The sequence below is a fragment of the Haliotis cracherodii genome, unplaced genomic scaffold, assembly GCF_022045235.1.
Source record: "Haliotis cracherodii isolate W230 unplaced genomic scaffold, xgHalCrac1.p SCAF_6, whole genome shotgun sequence".
Classification (NCBI taxonomy): Eukaryota; Metazoa; Mollusca; class Gastropoda; order Lepetellida; family Haliotidae; genus Haliotis; species Haliotis cracherodii.
The window spans coordinates 8,695,250-8,717,358 of NW_027266319.1; the positions used below are offsets into that span (position 1 = coordinate 8,695,250).

The 22,109-nt window shown below is 39.1% G+C and overlaps 2 protein-coding genes across 11 annotated transcripts in view; both read right to left on the minus strand.

Annotated features, from left to right (window-relative positions):
• Positions 1-1,037: 1,037 nt before the first annotated feature.
• LOC139445501 (coagulation factor V-like) lies at positions 1,038-1,955 on the minus strand. The gene has a single exon (XM_071226643.1). The coding sequence runs from the start codon at positions 1,953-1,955 to the stop codon at positions 1,038-1,040; it is 918 nt and encodes a 305-aa protein (XP_071082744.1).
• A 1,083-nt stretch (positions 1,956-3,038) lies between these two features.
• The window catches only part of LOC139446192 (plexin-B-like), a 222,278-nt gene continuing 203,207 nt past the window's right edge, over positions 3,039-22,109 (minus strand). For 9 of the 10 annotated variants that reach the window (XM_071227500.1, XM_071227499.1, XM_071227501.1 and 6 more), the window contains 12 exons: positions 21,105-21,179; positions 19,891-19,957; positions 18,519-18,665; positions 17,118-17,265; positions 15,957-16,121; positions 14,310-14,398; positions 13,099-13,182; positions 12,042-12,202; positions 11,494-11,641; positions 10,746-10,886; positions 9,748-9,822; positions 3,039-7,332 (listed from right to left, as the gene is read on the minus strand). In XM_071227500.1, the coding sequence (XP_071083601.1) occupies positions 7,219-7,332; positions 9,748-9,822; positions 10,746-10,886; positions 11,494-11,641; positions 12,042-12,202; positions 13,099-13,182; positions 14,310-14,398; positions 15,957-16,121; positions 17,118-17,265; positions 18,519-18,665; positions 19,891-19,957; positions 21,105-21,179 (1,414 nt within the window). In that variant the 3' untranslated portion in view covers positions 3,039-7,218. The remainder of the gene's footprint in view (positions 7,333-9,747; positions 9,823-10,745; positions 10,887-11,493; positions 11,642-12,041; positions 12,203-13,098; positions 13,183-14,309; positions 14,399-15,956; positions 16,122-17,117; positions 17,266-18,518; positions 18,666-19,890; positions 19,958-21,104; positions 21,180-22,109) is intronic. The other variant, XM_071227509.1, reaches the window with a different exon arrangement.

Sequence of the window (22,109 nt, forward strand, 5' to 3'; positions counted from 1 at the left end):
GCCAAGTGGGAAAGTGAAGAAGGCAAATCCCGTTGATACGACATTCGTTGGAAAATTGATTCGTTTGTAGTATGTATGCGACCCAATTTCTAGGTATGTTGCAGGGTCGTCTGTTTGTTGTACTCTAACCGTTGACATAAATCTTCACAGCGCCGTTGGCATATGGGGCCTCTCTGTAAATATTGTATGGCAGTATGATGGACATATGTAGCAGAGGCCTGTGTTACTCATACATTCAATAACACTGATCACAAGATGTGGCTTCAGTATTAGTTTTAACGTAGATCAAAACCGTTTGTCTTAGAATTTGAATTTGTTTGAACGTTTCCTGGCCTGATATGGGATCTTTAAAGAGGTTGACAACACGCCATGCTGGTAAGATGCGATCATATTAGATCGGGTGGCCAGGCTCATTGACACTTGGCTATTACTTGTGGTACAGAAGGCCTGTGACGTTGCGTAGTCAGTGGTTAGTCAAGTTCAGACTCGATCAACAGGCCCTGGTCAAGTAGCTAAAATATTGCCGACTGCTGCATTAAACAACATACACTCACTGACAAATTACTAAAAAAAACCTCCAAAACGGAAGAGCTTTGTTACATTTCTACAGATGTTGTTGCTAGCTCAGTGATTTTTCCCACCTTGCACATGGGTAACAGCCTTTGGGCAGCAAGACACTAAAATAATTTGTTGAAAATCTGATGATTTCATAGCATGATGACAGCAGAAATACAGGATTTATGGCATGTTCGCTTTGCCATACCTGGAGGAATGGATAGTCTGATGATTTGGCTCATCACCACAAGGGTACATAGAATAGGTATTCAGCTACACATGCTTGCCATACAAGGCGACTATACTTGTGCTAAGAGGCGACTAACGGGATCTGGTGGTCAGACTTGCTGACTTGGTTGATGCATGTCATTGTATCCCTATTGCGTGCATCGATGCTCATGATGTCAATCAGTGGATTTTCTGGTCCAGACTCGATTATTTACAGACCGTTGTCATATAGCTGGAATATTCTGTTTTCCCCTTCAACAACTGTCCCTGTGGAGACCCAAAGCTCTATTGTTGTGTCCTAAGAGGGGACTAAATGGGAGGGGTGGTATGGCTCTGTGACTTGAATCAGGTGGTATGGCTCTGTGACTTCGATCAGGTGGTTTGGCTCTGTGACTTGGATCAGGTGGTATGGCTCTGTGACTTGGATCAGGTGGTATGGCTCTGTGACTTGGATCAAGTGGTATGGCTCTGTGACTTGGATCAAGTGGTATGGCTCTGTGACTTGGATCAGGTGGCATGGCTCTGTGACTTGGATCAGGTGGTATGGCTCTGTGACTTGGATCAGGTGGTATGGCTCTGTGACGTGGATCAGGTGGTATGGCTCTGTGACTTGGATCAGGTGGTATGGCTCTGTGACTTGGATCAGGTGGTATGGCCATGTGACTTGGATCAGGTGGTATGGCTCTGTGACTTGGATCAGGTGGTATGGCTCTGTGACTTGGATCAGGTGGTATGGCTCTGTGACTTGGATCAGGTGGCATGGCTCTGTGACTTGGATCAGGTGGTATGGCTCTGTGACTTGGATCAGGTGGTATGGCTCTGTGACTTGGATCAGGTGGCATGGCTCTGTGACTTGGATCAGGTGGTTTGGCTCTGTGACTTGGATCAGGTGGTATGGCTCTGTGACTTGGATCAGGTGGCATGGCTCTGTGACTTGGATCAGGTGGTATGGCTCTGTGACTTGGATCAAGTGGTATGGCTCTGTGACTTGGATCAGGTGGTATGGCCATGTGACTTGGATCAGGTGGTATGGCCATGTGACTTGGATCAGGTGGTTTGGCTCTGTGACTTGGATCAGGTGGTATGGCTCTGTGACTTGGATCAGGTGGTATGGCTCTGTGACTTGGATCAGGTGGTATGGCTCTGTGACTTGGATCAGGTGGTATGGCCATGTGACTTGGGCCGGTTGTATTTCAGTCCAGCTAATGTGACAGTGAGTGACCTGATCTTATATGCTGCAGAAAACAATCTCAACTATCACTCCTGTTGCCTAAAGTGACCATCTAGCTATGCTATTGTGAGGATGAGACAGTCAGCAGGCTGAGGCAGTCTTCAGTCTGGGGTCCTGGTGGTCATCTTTCAATGAATAAAAGTGACAAAACTCTTCCTATCATCACTGATGCTGGGGAAGGCAACACCTGTCCTGTTTAAATAAGAACAACAACACCCTTTCCATGATCATAAGGAAACTCTACTAACCCCAGAGTCCATTGTGCGATTCTGACCCGGAAGAGATATTCACATATTCACGCTAGTGAAATTCAAAACTGGCTTTACCTTTTAGGCTACCTAGCCCATCTGTCCTGTGAACTTTCGAGGCTAGTTCCACAATGACCACCTTAACCTCACCTCTAGTAATAGGCGAGGTGAAATGGGGTTTAACATTGCATCCAAGATTATTGCACATACATAGTGATGTGCATGCCTCTGTGTGTGTGTGTGTGTGTGTGTGTGTTTGTGTGCGCGCGCATGCTAGTCCAGACTAATGCCGATGTTATAGTGCTAGCCCACTGAGATACCATGCCGCAGTTTAACCTTTATACCCCACTCGGACACAGTATACTGACTGAGCCAACCAGTACTTGTTTTATCCCCTTAAAGGCAGAATAACAAAAAAAATAATCTTTTAACGTCTTTGGGTATGATGCAGCTGGGGATTGAACCTGGACCTCGCTCTGGGTGGACGCTCTACCACTAGACCACAGAGGTGGTTCCCTCAGTTAAAAGGGATGTCACCTTTACCAAACTGTGACACTGGCACCCTACCCACCTAGACATGATTGAATCAATTCACCTTACTAACATGTCTCCTTTGCAAATGCCCCAGACACAATTACTCTTGCCTGAAAGCGACAAGAGAAAGTCATTAGCACTTTACTATATCACAGACAGGCTGAAATCTCCCGATCCAGGTGTACATCCAAAGTCTACCATCCTCACACCAAAACATCAGACAATGTGTTAATTTGTACAAAATGAATTATTTATTGACATTGGAAGTACATGAGAGGCAGACCCTCTTGACCAGTTCTCCACACACATACAGCCAAGCTAACATCGTAGCATACAAGTCATCAGTATACTATGGAATGAACCTTCAAATATTGTAAAACCATGTCAACATACAAAAGATGCAGTTTCAGAGGAAACATACATTTCAAAACTGCACGCTTTGATAGCAAAGATATATGATGAGAATCTTCTCAATGCAAATCCGTTTTTAAAAAGCACTAATATCAGAGGCTTTCAAGATCCTTTGGTTAGGTGTAACAAAATCTCAATATATCTGACAAAATATATGCCAATACAAACTCTTTGATTTGAGAACAAAAACTCAAACAGGGGACTCTTTATCAGGGATAAACTCCCTATCTGAATTTGGCTGATTAATAAATAAGATAGAATTACAAATCAATATACCATGACAACATCCTACACTGGTTATGGCAATGAGAATATGAAAGTGTACACCAATGTCAGTATCAAAGTAAATAACAACAATCTTAAGATCACCTGACATTTGATAATTAAATTAAACTAACATAATTCATTAAAGAAATTAATTTAATGACATAAATTAGTCCAATGGTCCTCGTGTTATTATGAAAATAGTAATAAATAAAACACAAACACGTTAAAGATTTTCTTTAACACGTCTTTCTCATTTCTTGAACAAAGCACATTTTGTCAGAGTAAGTCGGGCTGATGTACAGAGCTTTACACTCACAGCAAAATGTACAAGATAGATTCAGAAACTCCAATACAAGAGGGCAAATTCTTAATGATAAAAATGTTTAGTAACAATAAAGTTATGACGGATTAGTGGTATTTACAAGATTTTAGGCAAGTCATAATGGGCATATACAGATGGTTCCATGAGAATATACAAAATATATATATGTATATGTATATATAAGTATACAATGCTCCGACAGAAACTGGGGCTAACCTGCTCAGGGTAGTGTGAACTGATGTGGAGTCTTTGATGAGCTATCACACATAATGCTCTCTAGAGTGGAGCCTGCATTAACTGACATCTGTTTGCGTCCAATTCAGAAAGCCAACACCAGAGACGAATCAGTCCCGATTATCTGGCAGAACAGATTCCACTGGCGTAATAGACAAATTAGTGATGAAAATTATATGAATGGCTCAGAGAGTGTAAGTGATGACACCAGGTGTTCATGAATACAGTAAGGGAGTCCTGGCCTACTGGTAACAACCTCACTCCAGCCATATGATGGCAGCATCAGACCGATCGAGTTTGGAATGGAGTCCAAGATGTTTTGGTTCAGGCAGCCAATGCTCAACTCAGTACTGTTACGCAATAGAGTAATGACTCAAGCAATTTGACCAAATTGTTTTTATCAGATCATTCAAGTTGGAATGAGTGAGTGAGTGAGTATGGTTTTATGCCACCTTTAACAAATATTTCAGCGATATTATGGCTTGGAACACCAGAAAATGGCTTCACATAATTTGATCATGTCGGAAATGGAACCGAGGCCTTCAGTGTGATGATCGAACGCTTAAACCATAAGGCTACCCCACCACCCCTTATTCCACATGGACTACACAGATGTCAGTTTGCACAGGCGTCACTGTAGCTTCAAACAGGAATTAGCTGAATTTGTAAAGTTTGATGACAACAGCCAAGCTTGGTGGAAATGGTAAACTGGTTCTAAAAGTGCTACATGCCTGGTAAGATTTGCCACAGTTCCAGAAGTGGGGGACTTTGAGCTGGGGAGTATGCAGATAATACTGGTCATTTGCATAAGTCTTTGGGGAGTTAGCTCAACAATACAGTGCATAATCTCATGGTGGTGAAAAAGGCAGATTCTCCCTTCATTCAACATATTCAACAAAATTAAATTTCATTCAAATTTTTAACAAGTGTAACCATTCATCTGAAAGAGGAGAAAATGTAGATCTACTTTCATAAGAATCCAAACAATCTAGATTCAACATAAAGTAATATTTTTTTCAAAGTTACCATGAAGGGAGAACTCGGCCACTAGTGTGTAGGCTAAATTATACAGCGGTTAATTGTGCAAAAAGTACCAATCATGAAATAACAAAGTCTTGTTTTGATTAACAAGCAGGTCGGTAGTATCTCAGAATCCATATAACAGTGCAACAAACTGATAAGTAAAGCAATATGATTTATAATGAACAGTGTGACCAATCTAGAGGATGGTGAGGGAGACTTGCGGTGCAACTGGTTCCTGCTAACCCAGAACACTGGAGCCAACATGTGCCTAGACGTGAACTACATGTCTACATGCATAGATACAAGGATACAAGTGGTTATGATGTCACACAGTCTTAAACTGACGTCTCCGCCAGTCACTTGCTAGGGCACCTTTGGGAATGTCGGCATTGTTGCATAAAGTGATGGAGATGAGGAGGTCACGATGAAGCTACTTGTGGCTGTTCTGTCTGATATACATAGACATATTGCTCTAACAGTGTCCAGGAGACTTGTGTCAGAACTCTTCACCAAAGATGGGACGGTATTTCTTTGACAAGACTTTCTTTTATATCACTGACGATAAAGATCGCCTTGACATTAAACATAATCCAATGTTTTTTACTTGACTAAAACATTTTTCAAACAATAAGTCGACATTACACGTCAGATTTTTACCAACATATTTTTTTTAACCAAACATGAACTTTATACATTGTAACCATGGGGATTCAAACCCAGGACTTTGGCATGGCGCCAAAGCTTTAACCGCTGTGCCACTCCATATTGACAACAAAACCTTGTGGTCAGACAGTCCTGCTTTTCCTGAAATGCCATCTCATCTTGGTTGAAGAGCGTAATAATACATCCAAACAGTTAGTCCAAAGTTAGTTGTACAAAGCTGTCTTTCTACCACTGCCTAGTTCACTGGTAGTCGAAGGTCGCACAAGTAACACTACAATTGTAAGTCTCTTTCCAGTCAGTATATATTAATCTATTTGTCTGGCACTTACGATGTCCTCTAACAGCGGTCTACAATGATTGTCTACAATCTCACCACAAAGTCAATGTTAAAGTGATATGATAATTATACTACTGTTTCACAGTACATCAGAATCAGCCATGGTCCATCCTTTCCTCACAGGAGCTTGTAGAAAAGATGGAATGGCCAGGATGTTTATTCCTGCGAATCGTGAACATTGGGCTGTAGACATCTATCTGACAGCATCATCTCCAGAAGAAACACCTCCACAGAAGAAAGGAGTCGACAGGACTATCAGAGCCAGGCCATTACCGTTTCGTTCAGAAGCACCTGTGGTTGAGAGAACCACGAAGATGAGAGGCGGCCATATTGTTGTCCATCTCCAGGCAGCCTCCATATAGCACCTTGATGTTGCAGAAACAGGATTCACTTATGACGGCGAATATACAACACACGAACGTTCTTCATCCACAGAAGGTACTTATGGGGCCTACGGCTACATGGCTCAGAAGGCAAGACTGTGTCTTTCTCTCATGTAAATCCCAAAAACTGCATCCCCTAATCTCAATGTTGAAATATTATCCAGGCAAAAAAAAATTGAAAGACATTTGGTCAGGAGCGTGGCAATATCATAGCACCATCACAAATCAGCCAGTGTGTTAGTTCCGTCATTGGTCTCTACAGCTAGCCGTGGTCTAGCATCCGTCTCACAACATTACGATGATCCAACGATGAACCTCCATCACAGATGAAGGAGCAATATTAGCCCCTGGTCTAGGGGATTCTGCTGTGACAGTGACAGTGGATTCAGGAAACCATAGAAAGCACAATCTGTTCAATAACTGGCAATTATTCTTATATTTGATAATCGGATCCTTCAGAGAAGACTACTCCTAAACGTATCCAGTAGGATCGCAGCGTTCTTCTCAATACCATTGTCTGTATGATTCACATTTCCCTCTCAGTCACAACATACAAACTCACAGATATTCAAAGTCATCCGTCAAACGGATTCTCTAGTTCTATAGTTTCCGAATGTCTCAATCATCCTCAAACACTACACTAATCTTCATCACGTTCACAAGGATCTGTGTCAGTGTATCTGGGGTCTATTCCTCTAAATTGTAGAATGCATTCCGATGAGAGGAGCAGAGCAGGCCAGCGAAAGAAGACGGACTAGAGTGTGTGCATGTGTGTGTGGCCATCACACGTACGCTGTCTTGTTGGATGGCCCCTCCATGTTAGTGATGACCTGCTCCAGTCTCATTGACAGCTGCTGAGCACTTGCTTGGTTGTCCACATCAAGAGCATTTAAGATCTGTAATGTACAACAGTAGTTGTTAGGGAATATATCTGAAGAAATATGACACCAAGATCATCTAAGATCTGTATTTTATAATGTCCAGCAGTTATAAGGGAATATGTTTGAAGAAATATGACACCAAAATCATTAAAAATTTGAAATGTATAACAGTAGTTGTAAGGGAATATGTCTGAAAAAATATGACACCAAGATCATTTAAGATCTGTATTGTATAATGTCCAGCAGTTATAAGGGAATATGTTTAAAGAAATATGACACCAAAATCATTTAAGATTTCAAATGTATAACAGTAAATGTTAATGAATATGTCTGAAGACATTTCACACCAAAATCATTTCAGATTTGTAATGTACAACACCAGTTGTTAGGGAATATGTCTGAAGTAATGTGACACCAAAATCATTAAAGATTTGTAATGTAAACAGTAATTGTTATGGAGGAAAGGACAAATGGATAAATATGACATCAAGAACAAGAGGATCTGTAATGTGCAACAGTAGTTGTTTGAGAATGTTACCAATGAAATATCACACTGTGATAATCAAACTGTGTTCACTACAAACATGGCGGTCAGGGCGATACTTTGTTAATGGATAGTACATCGCGCCAATAATACATTCAGCTTCAACGGGTCAATTATTGTCCATATGACAAGTCTTCAACATTTCGTGGTCTCCAACATCGTAACATTTGTAAAAAATATGGAAACTCTCTTCAGTTTGCAAGAGCCCTTTGGCAGTACTTTTTGTCAGAAGCAAGCACTGTTTTTACAACCAGAGTCAGTGATTCAGTTTTGCAGTGCATTAAGCAGTACTCTCTCCTATCCTGGCAGGGACACAAATAATGGGCTTCACACATTGCACTCATGTGGGGAATCAAACTTGGGGCTCAATGAGACAAACAAACGTTTTTAACCACCAAAGCTACCCAGTCACCTCTACCCAATCACCTCCACCCAGTCACCTCGACCCAATCACCTCCACCCAGTCGCCTCTACCCAATCACCTCCACCCAGTCACCTCTACCCAGTCACCTCTACCCAGTCACCTCTAGATGCAGTAAGATGATAGACAACCATGTTCCTCCAGTCAGTCTTTACATAATTAAATATATATTTAAGATTCTTTGGAATATCTTAACGTATTGATATAGTTTTCAAACTCAGTTTACAGAACTCACAGACTTAACCACAGTGAGCAGTTATATTATCGAAATAAGAATATTTTTCAACCAAATTGTCAGTTTACTTTAATGTCTGAATTGGTCTTAAACTTATCAGCATAAAAGAGCCATTTTTGTGTGTCCCATGCACAATATGAATAATCCCAAAGTCCCAACCATCGTCTCATGTCACGGTTTACCATTAATTCCCCATTAGTGACAGAAACAGTTTATTTACCACATACTGCTTTTCAGAACATTTAAAAAAAATTCCACACAAAATATTCCAAAATAGACGCTATGTGTAATTGAACACTTCCGCCTGGCATTTTATGAAACATACAAAAATATCCCCGCTCTCCATTAAGTAACCAGCCATTTTTACATTGATTGCTGCTCGGCGCAAATTGATGACTTTACAATTTATTTCCCAATGATCAAAAACACAGAAATCAATAATGTCATTTCTTACACTAAGGCCTATCATCTATCAAAAGAAATTACCATCTGAAACTCCCAGTTATGCCAAAATGAGTGATTTTAAATAGGTTTACTTTTTTGTAGCCAAGTTGTGATGAGAATATGAAACTATGTAATCAAAATAGGAAAGATGATAAAAAGCTGAATATTGACTTCTGTGCGTGATGAGTAGAGCACTAAGGATGTGTTTTATATATATTCTTCCAGCGGATTGTTGGCCGACTTGTGAATCCATTTGAAAACCATTTTTATTATTTTGTGCTGCATGTATTATGTTGTAGCAAATGCATTTTACAGTTTTTCTTTCTATGGTGTCTATGTGAAAATACATTCACCTTCAGCCCAACAAATCAATACATTTGAAATATCTGGTAAGATTTCTGTGACTTTGGCTTATGAGAATGGGAGGGAAAAAGGTTTTGAAAGTTTCAGCTGTTGAAATAAATATCTTGAAAGATGTTGTTTTTTATACGAAAACCATCCATCACTTTTCAACAGCTGGAAATAAAATATTTCAAACGAAATATCTGTGTGCCAAATTAATTTGAAAATAGTCTTCACATTGAATCATCATGATGATGATGATGATGATGATGGACATATGTAATGCACCGACTACCCACTGATGCATCCTCGCAGCACTACATTAATCATTATTAACACCCTGGTCAATGAATCAGTGTTCACTAGAACTTCATTCTCAGCTCCCTGGGGAAAATACAAACCAATTTCAGAATTATGACCCGCAACTGCCTGTGATGAACTCACCTCCGAATGATACTTGGACACGTAAGAATACAACTCCCTCAAAGCACTGGATATATAGAACTTCCCTGTACACATCTGAAATACACACACAATAAATGAAATCTAAACCATAGTCTCGCATATAAATAAAACATTAAACACGTTATCAGAAAAGATTCTGTTGACATTGTTTTCTATTATAAGCTTAAATGATAAATATATATTTCACTAAAAAAGAATATTCACATTGATTTTTTATTTATCAACAGAAAAAGTCTAAAAATATCGGGAGGTACAAATTTAAACATTTCCAGTTCCAGTTCAATAAAAAAGATAACCTCACTCTAGCGAGACAAGATTAATATTCTAGTCCATACACACTGATTTCATTAACACTTAATAATGTTTATTTTGGATGTTATTATGGGGAAGATATTTTACTTGACATTACAATGTTTAGGAAGAGAATGATTAATAATGTAGTTAGCGATATTTCAGTTATGTCACACCAGCCAGCAACTAATTTGACATAATTTGGGCCTGACAAACCAATGGATGACAGTATGAGCACAACACAATCAGTGAGGACACTCTGCAACCAACCAATCCTCATTACTTTGCAATAAACATGGGCTACTGGGGACCTATTCCTGCACAGTCACAGTGTGAAGTGTTTGTTTTTGTTGTTTAACAACGCACTCAGCAATATTCCAGCTATATGACATCGGCCAGTAAATAATCAAGTCTGGACCAGACAATCAAGTGATCGATATTGTGAGCCATGATCCATGACATTGGGGTATGATGACACCTGGTCACTTAGCCAGACCACCCGATCCATTTGGTTGGAGTGAGTGAGTGAGTATGGTTTTTACACCGCTTTTAGCAATATCACAGCGAGGGACACCAGAAATGGACTTCCCACATTGCACCCCTGTAAAAATTGAACACCTGAACTACCCAACAGCCCCTACATCAGAACCCCCAGCAACAGGTGGCACAGCGGGTACAGCACTCACCCGAGACACTTCCGCCAGGAAGGAGTTCATGTCCTGGTCACTGACTGCCGGCTGATCCCGGATGTCCTGGAAGTATTTTTCTACAGACTTGCGGTAGTGGACGATATCTTTGGCAAACAGCAGCTTGTTGGATGGAGAGTCCTAGGGACATGAAAAAACATATATGTCATATCCTTAGTCATGAAAACAAAAGTTGAGGTGAGGTGAGGTGAGGTGAGGTGAGGTGAGGTGAGGTGAGGTGAGGTGAGAAGTTGCCTTCAAGATTATTGCACTTATTTAGCGACATACATTCCATGTGTGGCTGCTTGTACTAGTCCAAACTAAAGCCGGTCTTATAGTACTAGCCCACTAAAGGATGTTTTCTTTGTTTGTTGTTTAACGCTGCACACAGCAATATTCCAGCTATATGACGGCGGTCTGTAAATAATCAAGTCTGGACCAGACAATCCAGTGATTGACATCATGAACATCGATCTATTGGGATATGATGACATGCATCAACAAAGTCAGCAAACCTGACCACCCGATCTTATTAGTCGCCACTGAAGACAAGCATAGTAGCCTTTAATGGCAAGCATGAGTTGCTGAAGACCTATTCTACCCTGCATCGTCATGACCAGACTAGCGGATGTACATGACTTTACAAGCTCAGGTAGCTCCTACACCATGGTCAAGGGTGTCTATTCATGTCACCTCTTATGCTTATCATGAGTTTACAAGTTGCAAAGGCCTTCTAAACTCTAATTACCTTTCCCAGTCTGTGTTCTGAGGTGGAGCAACTATCCATGAAAGTCTGTGCCACCACTGAGAGACAGGAGTCTACAATATGGGGCTTATTGATGTCAAACACGAAGTCTGGATTCTTCACGATGTTCACCCAGAACCTCAAAGGCAAGCTGTTTAAGAAAACAAAGCAGAACCACTTAATCTTCAATTTTTCATTTCGAATCAGTTCACATTATTTGCTGTATTTAAGTTAATTATTCACGTGATGGATAATATTCCATTTTCTGCTTTAAGAGATCAAAGGAAACAGAGTATGTTCATACGGCAAATTGATAATCAATTCTTTCATATCATATGTGGCATGTGTTACAAATATATTGAGTTACGCATTAATACCAAAATAATATCAAAAGAGTGTAATTGCCTCACAACTAACCACATTTCCCCTGAGCCTACATGCTAGCAAGGCACTTCTGGATTTAAGAAGCCCAACATCAAAGCAGACATAAAAGGGAGGAAACGGCATATTTTTCATAGTTTCTTTCTCAAGTGAAGGAGAGCGGTAATCACCTGTTACATTTCCACGTGTGTACCACATCGGGATCTGTCAGCCCGTAATGTCCCGCTGACTGGTCCAAGAAGTCGAACAGGTACTTAATGATAGGCGGCATTGTATGATTGGTGCTCAACATTGCCTTGAATAAATCATCGATGTACTTTTGTAGTGTTCCCTGCAACAAATCATTTCAATCATAAACAACGTAAAGAAATACCTTGAAGAAATTGAAAATGTCCTTTTGTTACTGTGTGAAGACATTTGTATATCTGAGCTTCAAGGGTATTGGAGTCCTTAATGGTCAAGTGACTTATTGCCTTGGAGTGTGTATGGCCAGTCTGGACGGCCTTGGGGACTTGCTCCGAGGATGGACATTTGAATTTCCAGGGGTCAAGGTCAAGGTCAAGGCCGTCTATGAGATTGGATTTAACACAGTTCAAACATTATTTCAGTTATATCACAGTGTGTCAGCTTGAAGTAGGACGACATCCAGAAGTGATGCACTTTGGCGAACTAAATGAGGACAGGTAGGGTGCTGACAAACATTTTCAGTCCAAACTGAAGTCCTTGATGAATTTAACTTCAATTTTTTTATTTTTTTTTAAAACAATGTTATGGACGGATAGAAAGAGCTGGCGATAAAACATCATATATAAACAAAAAGCGAAAATAAAAAATCACAGGAACTGGCCTAGATCTACAGAGTATGCATCTTAGTGCTATGTCTAACTATGGGATGTTAAAGTATGGGAGTTCCAGTCTTAGCGCTAAGATAGTTATCAAAACAAGACCCTGAGTGGGAGAAACATTTTGTTTGTCAATTTTGGATCTTTGGTATCCATACAGAAAGAATTTGAAAACCAGAATCAACTTTAACTTGAAATCAGAAAACACATCGAATGAGATGTGAACCCGTACAACGATATTGTGTGTTTGAATATCTCATGCCTATATTCCCAGAACTTAATTTGATTTTTGTGAAAATCTTTTGAAATATATAACCAAATAAACTGATATGCATTTTTAAAGTGTTTCAGCATAAATGGATTGACAGTCTGTGTCGCAACTTACCTTTGTGGACAAAAGTCTGGTAAGGAAGATTTCAGAAATCATTTTGACCCCCCCATCCTTCTGTGTGGCATCATCATGCTTGGCCTGAAACATGCACACAAGGTTAAGGTCAGTCAGTGAGTGAGTGAGTTAGTCAGGTGAGCTATACACATCTAGCACTGAAGCATCAATCAGGGAATCCCAAGACATTTCTTCTAAAACTACCCAAGTTAGAAATCTTTGACAAGTCAAGCAAATGCTTAAACCAAGGTTACCCCAAAGTTCAACACCTACAAGTCTACGACAGTGAAAACAGTTGGAGAAATAACATATATACTAGTCAGCTTTTGACAGGGATATATATCCCTACAGCATGAAATATCTGTATCCCTATCAAAATTTGAGTAGTATGTCTATTACTAATCTTTACCCAATGAGAATTGTTCTATGCCAATTTTAGCAATATTCCAGCAATATGGCGGGGGACACCATAAATGCTCTTCACACATTGTAGGGATTAAAACTCGGGCTTTCGGTGTGACGAGTGAACGCTTTAACCACAAGGCTACCCAACCACCCCTTTACCCTATGTGAACTGTGATTTTTTTAAAAGATAGTTTCAGAAACTGTAAATAAACCTGTAAAAGTATTACCCATGGCTTCAGCAGTCTCTTATGGTAATGAATTCCATACAACTAATTGCAAGCTAAGAGTTAGACATAGCCTTTTTATCCGTTTGGATGCAATCAATGTCAGGACAGTTTCTAACCATGATGAAAGGCAGGTCTCATAACAGTTCATCCCTTTCATAAGTATTTAGAATACATCAAAGGATAATCTTGACAAATATAATAACAATGCAAATCTGTGCTATTAACCAATAGAGGAAGTCTATCACTGACATAAAATAGCATCCTTTATATCAGGTCCAGCTAATTCCCTACAATCTAATAATCATTATTACACCAAGCAGCTTCCATAACTTAACCCCTGCACTGTTAATTATTAAACATCATCAATAATTCCATAAATATTATAAAAAAAGATTTTAAAAATAATTTTGTTTAAAAAAAACCCCACATACTAAGAGCGGTATCAGTCATACATTAGGCACGTCATTAAGAGTTAATACCACAGCAATACGCCATCTGATGAGCCAGAGAGGGTTAATTATCACCTGTCCAATCAGACAGGCTAAGGAGGGATGATCATTATGGGATAGTGGTACTTACGAGATGCCAATGGCGGATGCCCTGGTCGCTGTCCATCTTCATGATGGGGAAGGCTGAATTCACAGACATAACAGTGTTATCTAATGAACCTGTGAAAACCAAGCCAAATACATAGGTGTACTTATATAATAAGCCTTCATACGAACTTCCATATATCACACACGGCGGGAACCATGCAGACAAGTACAGCTACATCTACACATGGAGTCTGGTATAAACACAAGAAAAAGATAAGATATATGTTTAAATATAATAAAGCCAGCTCATGCACTTATTAATGACAATGTTTTCTTCATGGATCACAGATTTGCCTTGTCCAATGTGTTACAAAGTTATTGGGCGTGAGATATGATTCCCCTAAGGACTATGTTGAATGGGTGACAGTTAAGTGTACTTCTGTTGAAAATCTAAAGGGTTTTATGGTGATGAAATTGGTATTTATGGCTATGATAGAACAGAGGTACGGTATTCAAAAAATTGTATACCACACGAAAGAAAATAAAGAACACCCAAATGTTCCAAATGACAACAGTAAACATGTCATGACATGACAGATTAACTACAGTCACATGGAAAAATTGGATTTTCCTTAACTTCTTTTGAGTGTACATATTTTTTCACATTCTACTAAAGATTTAGAAAATAATAAGAAGCTGCTGTCTGAAAGGGGATTCATTGTCTGCAACATGATTGGTCCATAACTCATAATTCTTGGTTTATTCTCTCATTGTGACATTCTTGTTTTATTAGTTCCAACTTAAAGAGCAGAAAACCATCTTAATGAGTCTGTGAGCCAAGCAAAAACTATGCTTAACCTTAAATACTTCTGAATATATATTTGCAAGAGAAAAAGCGTTTTTTTTTGCAAATAATGTCATAAATTTACAATAACTGATGGAAATTTTAGAAACGTAGAAACAATAGATGTTTTTTTTCAGTTCAAACTACACTATTTTCTCTCATTTTTTTTATAGCCCTGGAACATATCATCTCCACCTGACAAGCAAAAAAGCTTTTAACATTTTGGTCAAGGTATTCCCAAATCACATTAAGAATTAATAACCTTATCTCGAACCCACTCCATTTTTTTTGAGTCATCGTAGTATTTTTATGGCATTATTATAAGATGGAATTGGAGCATTACGAAGGAATTCACAAGAGATTTATGATGATGATGATGACGATGATAATAACTGAATGTATCTCCCGATAAATCAAGCTAGGTCATATGTCGAAGCCCATGCTCCGAATATGGCAGCGCATCATGCAATATGAGGATTTATTACATGATTACAACATCAATCATGATCAGAAGGTTATTGTTCTAGAACAATGTGAATACTGCACGACAATAATGTTATTGCACATGCAAGTACACATGAGTAACTCGCTATCAATAAATCCCCATTACTGCAATTATATGAAAAAAATTCAAACTAATTTACATAACCTTAAACCTTTTTCACAAATAATATACATCCCGATACAGGTATTACAGAAACACAACATTAAAATACATCAATTTTAATTTCCATTTATTTCCATCAGTAAACGGTTTTATTCCAAACATTTGCAAATATTTATCATGTTTATAACAATATTTGTTACATTCTAAAAGTTGACCAATTCTTGCTGGATTCCACTCACCATTCAAAGACTTGATGGTTTGCTGCCGGTGCAACAGAGACATGTAAGCGCCATCTGTTACTTTGTAATATGACAGCATGTTATAACGGCGCCAGCCATCCTTACAGGGAGTGGTAGACTCCTCATCTTGGAGCAGAACGGGACCTGTGGGACCATTTCTCCACTCTGAAACCAGAAATACGTGGAGGAATATCTATCTCAGCCTACACCGCCGAACCATTTCCCTTAACAAACAAACATCTTATGGTAAAAACACCACATTCTTGATCTCCAACACACCCCGCATCAATAAAACATCCCCATGACTCTACTTTAGTTCAGTTGTATGACCCTCAATAGCACTGTTTCCACCAAACAAAAAAAGCTGCCTCCTTAAAAAAAACCTGTCTGAAAACTGCCAATTTATCCTGTTTCCAGCATTATGAAGGAATGCTAATGGTATCATATCAACAATTTTTACCAAGACGTTTTTGTTGCAGTGTTAGAAAGAGATTTTTTGACAATGGAGTTAATTTTACGCTTATAGTTTTTAAAAAGAGATTCCAACGAAAACATACTTCATCATTTAATGTGTTCTCACATTGTAATGAAGCGGAGAATGTGACACTGATATCACATCGCATCTTTACAACAAGAAAGCCTTTGGCTTTAGCTGAGTACAATCTGGCCATGCAGGGAGAATTAAGAAGACCACATACTTTGCAGGTCTAACCTGTCTCATGGTCTGTTGCTCCGCATGTTTCAAACTTGAACATTTGGAACATCAAAAACAAATTACCCATGAAATTACCAAAGGAACACCACCTACCAGATGTGACCCCATCACTTACTGCCAAAACTTCTTCTAATTTAAGCATTTTCTCGGATTCTTAATTGTTAAAAATTTGCATATTAAAAAATTGTTTCATTTTTTTCAAAAGCCTGCAGAGTCATTATGATTGGCTAAAGATCTATGTTTTGAACAGGGAGCCGCAGTGAGAAGGGAAGGTTTCCACATACCTAGATCTAAGTCTTGTACGGACAGTACTGTAAGAAGGGAACGTTTCCACATACCTAGATCTAAGTCTTGTACGGACAGTACTGTAAGAAGGGAACGTTTCCACATACCTAGATCTAAGTCTTGTACGGACAGTACTGTAAGAAGGGAACATTTCCACATACCTAGATCTAAGTCTTGTACGGACGGCCGCTGTGAGAAGGGAATGTTTCTACACAGCATGTCCAGCATCTTTTCCTTGGCCTGGGTTACGGTATCACAGTCGAGGACACGGCACTGGCTGATCTCGCCATTATGCTCCACATTGAGTGTCTGCAAAAACAGCAAGCATTGAAACAGTACCCTTGAAGCATGCACACAACAAGACACATTGACATCATCTTGAAATATTGTTGTCGCCCTACATATTGGTCTTCAGCAACCCATGCTTGTCTCCGCAGTGAAGACCTGGGTTAGAATTGGTCTTCAGCAACCCATGCTTGTCTCCGCAGTGAAGACCTGGGTTAGAATCGTTAGCTGGATGTAGGAGAAAAGCCAGCTTTTGTGAAATCCACAAGCATGAGCATGGTGCTGACAAATCTAGAAGCATGATCAGGGTGAATCAGGGATTCTACTCATGATTATAGGATTCTGGTATACATAAGGGGCACAACTCTGCACAACAAATTGCAGTGCCTTAGACAACTGGGTCACTCATGCCTCTTTAATGGACATAAATCGTCCATGATGCTGCGAAATGGTTGTTTTTTTCAAAACTATTTCAAGAGAATCAGTCTTATTTCTTGAGTCACAAACATAATCAGACTTGAATCCAACACAGCACTATGGCTTAAACAGCTACCTTCTCTGAAGGAAGAAACCAATATACTTCTAACATCTAATAGCATATCCAATCAGTCAGCCTCACATTAACACATTTCTAAAGATAATTCAAACAACTTTTACTGTTATTTCAAAATATCAAGCTCACCCTTACCCTTCACCTGACCTTGACATTGGCATGGGCAGCAATGAATGTCTTGTGAGTCACAGAAACAACAGGTGCTTGTTATTGCAGTTTGGGGTAAGATTCTAAAGCATGGTTCCCAGCCACAACCAAAACAAGATCTGTGGTAATTACTTTTTGCCAAATTTCTTAAGTAAGGATCAATTCTTGAGCAGCTTCTAGACATAATAAGGAATATCATCTCAGATTCCTCAAACAAGGATTATATTGTCACAAACTTCAAAATAACAGATTAAAGATATATTTCTGCCAAAAATATGTCTACTGCAGTTCTAAGCCAATTCCAAAACCATGAACACATTCCAAGAAGCCTAAAACATAAGTTATGCAATTGGACAGAAAACAGTGAAACAAGTGGAGATTCTTTTTGTGGTTTCCGTTACAGCCGCAGGATGCTGTGTTTACTCACCATCAACTAATTCTTGTCCTGTTTCTTGATTCAACAAGAATGGTTATTGTGTTTTTGTGAACTTCTCGACTATGATCAATCACTGGACTCAAGATACAGCAATACAGTGGAGTGTTTTCTTGGATTTGTGAAACATGGATCGATTCTTACCATCACTTTGGGCTCTATTTTCTCTCTAAGCAGTTTATCCTCGGACAGAGAGTATCTGGCATCTCCTGTCACGTAATCAACTGGTCCCTTCTCCGCCTGTAGCTTTATTGCTTTGTATAACATAAACAGAGGAGAGCCGGCATGATCCTGTAAGATAACATTACACCAGTGTTACTGATACACCTCACATGATGTAATACCTTGTGTTTATTTGGATATCATTTCAGCTGGCTGGTAATCATGTTTTGGCAACAGCTTGGAAATAGGATCAAGAACAAAGCACTGATACCATATTCAATGTAAAAAAGAACCCCTATACTTTTACCGATATTATGAGTGAGTGAGTATGGTTTTAAGCCGCTTTTAGCAATATTCCAGCAATATCACCGCTGGGGACACCAGAAATGGGCTTCACACATTGTACCCATGTCGGGAATTGAAGGCTTTAACCACTAGGCTACCCGACCGCCCCCCCACCTTATGAATGTAGAGTGACTTAGTAATTACGGGTACAGCATTTTAAAAGGGGGAATGCATAACATGGCACATAATTTGGTAAAAAACTTTTTGGGTCTACTAGCCAGAACTTGGAACTCATCATTGTCAGTCGATTTTACTGTTATTATATGGACTGTTATCAGCTGAGCTTACTTGACCAAACACAAATTTACTACACTCAGCCTTTGGGCTATTGGCTAAAGTCGCAGACTGTATACATTTTCCCATGTCTTGTATACATATACATGTTCAGTATGCATTAAAAAGCAGGGGACACGCATCCTGCACTCACTATAACTGTGGATGTCCTAGTGATTTCTGTCAGGTCGTTTACTGGGTGAAATGCGGTATGTGTTACACAATGTAACCATATTTTCGGGCAAGAAAATACATTGTATAAATTGCAACATTGGTAATGATGACAGGCTTCCATATTGAAAAATATTTGGCTAAATATTTATGTCAGGAATAAGCTGAAGTATTATGATAAAACACAACGTGCTGCCAGGTTCAAAGGGCAACTGGGAGGCTTGGACAAAGAAAAGACAGTATGAAAATAACATGCAAGGTGAAATAGTAAACCATATCAAAATAACAAAAAACAGCTAAAATGTAAAAGTTCTCATGGGGCAGTTAAGACAAAAAACAACAAATTTTGAGACAGAAGCAAGATGATAAAAGAACTAGAAAGCCCTTAACACAAATAGAAGATGATTTTCAAAGAAAATACTATTATATCGGTGATAAAAATTGAAGGGAAAATTTCCATTAAAATAACATCACGTTTATGCCTAAATTAAATGAACACATATCGCAAGGATAGTCTAACATGAATATTTCATGGACATGAAAAGAGCAATTACGTCACTGTTACCTTCAAATACTTGTACAGACACAGCGACATCCAGTTGCTAAGTAACTTTTCCACGACCGACTCCGTCCTGAAAACACAAACCCATTTCGATCAAACACACAATTAATTATTAAATTGTTCTTTTTCTAACATATCCCCAGCCCTGTAATCTTGATATATTTTACAACGAAAAAGGTTGAGATTTGATTGATATTGATTTTATGCACTTGTTAAGAGACTGGCAGCAGTAAAATAAGATTAAAGCGAACAGATTGACTCAGTACTGTTGGGAAGGTCATGATGCTCACATCTGAATAACCCAATTTACTAATACTATCAAATTAATGGAAAATTACTTATGAGCTTCAAACCAAGGAAATGCAATGTTTCTGCTCAGATTTAATTAACTTCTCATTAAAAAACATGAGACTATAATGAAATCATACGCTGCATTTAATTCACACATCAAAAATAATTTATTTCCTAAATTGTGAATATTATTGAATGTACCAGATGTATAAATTGATTCACTAAGTTGTCATTTTCGAAAGCAATTCATTTAAAAATATTTAATTGAAAAACAATTGTATTTGTACATTCAATTATTATGCCTGCAGAGACAACATGAACAGTTTTTGGACACATGCAGCAATTATCCACACTCCATTGATCTAATGACAACCACAGCTGCGTGGACAGAAATCATTTCCATGTCCTCAAATTGCATGGCCCTCTATACAGCGAAACCTCATTTATCTGGACATGACATTCCCGATGAAATTGTCTGGATTAACAATTTTCAGGATGAACAATTCATGTGTGCATGCGTGCATGTGCGTCATCACATGTCAGCTTAATGTAGGAGGAAAACCTGAAGTGATGCAGGTCTCAGGCATTTACCACCAAGTGGAACCCACCAGCACGGGTATGGCAAACCTAGAAACATAATCGGGGCGAACCTGGATTCAAACCAACAATCATAGATTTCTGACGTGCCCAAGGGACGCAACTCTGCACAGAGTATCGTGGTGCCTTAGACGAGTGGGCCACCCTGAATGATTCATGGTCACAAAAGATTGTATACTTAGTATCCATGTTAGTGTCCCCAGCAGCAACTGTCCACAAGGTGGGGATTTCAGATTCATGAGGTTTCACTATATACAATTTTTTGTTCTACTAATGACTGGTGGACCTGATTTCCCCCAAATGGCCAATGAGGATATTCCAATTCTTACCTCCTTAGCATCAGTTTGGGGTGTCGCCCCGACACAGACTTCTCCACCAGTTCTACCAACAGGCATTTCAAAATTCTGAGAAAAAAAAGGAAAGTTCTTTTAAAACATTTACAAAATATCATGAAAAAAAAAGTACTCCAGTTTCTCATATCCAACGACTGATCTGATTTGTATATTTGAAATCAGACGAGTGTGTGTGAATCAGTTTTCAAGTAATTACTACACTACTAATTGTTACTTTCCAGAAGACTAAAGTAATTACAGACAATTGTGGTCTTTAGTTAGGTCAGTTTCATCGGAAGCTAATCGGCAGACAGCAATACTAAAGCTATTGATTTCGGCTGCTAATTGTCTGTGTTCCCCTTGTCTTGGAACAAACGTGGATTAACACGGTCAACATACAGAAGGTAACACAGGCCATGGATCAAGCCATATCAAGCCAATATCTAAGACTATCAAGACCCAATCAAGTTAGTATTAGCATTAAGACCTTTCAAGGTAAATTTTTTTATCCCCCCCCCCGTATTCCTTTTTTAAAAGTTTAGGTACAATGGTTGTTTCATGCTTCATTCATGATATCACATATCCCCTTAATGCCAAGCACCAGGCAGGGTAACAACAAGTATAATCTTTTGGTATGATGTGGCCAGGATATTGAACAACCGACCTCTTCTCTTTGCAGAACACAATCCACTTTGTTTGCTTTGTTTGTTGTTTAACACCACACTCAGCAATATTCCAGCTATACGGTCTGTAAATAATCGACCAAACTGGTGATTGATAACATGAGCATCAATAGGCGCAGTTGGGATACGATGACATGCATCAACCAAGTCAGGGAGCCTGACCACCAGATCCAATTTTACGACAATTATAGCTGCTGAAGACCTATTCTACACCGGATCTTCACGGGTCTACTACCTACTACACCATGGAGGCAGTCTGTGTTTAGAAAGACAAATCTCCATTTTAGGCCTCCTTTGCATCAGAAATATTTACCTTCCT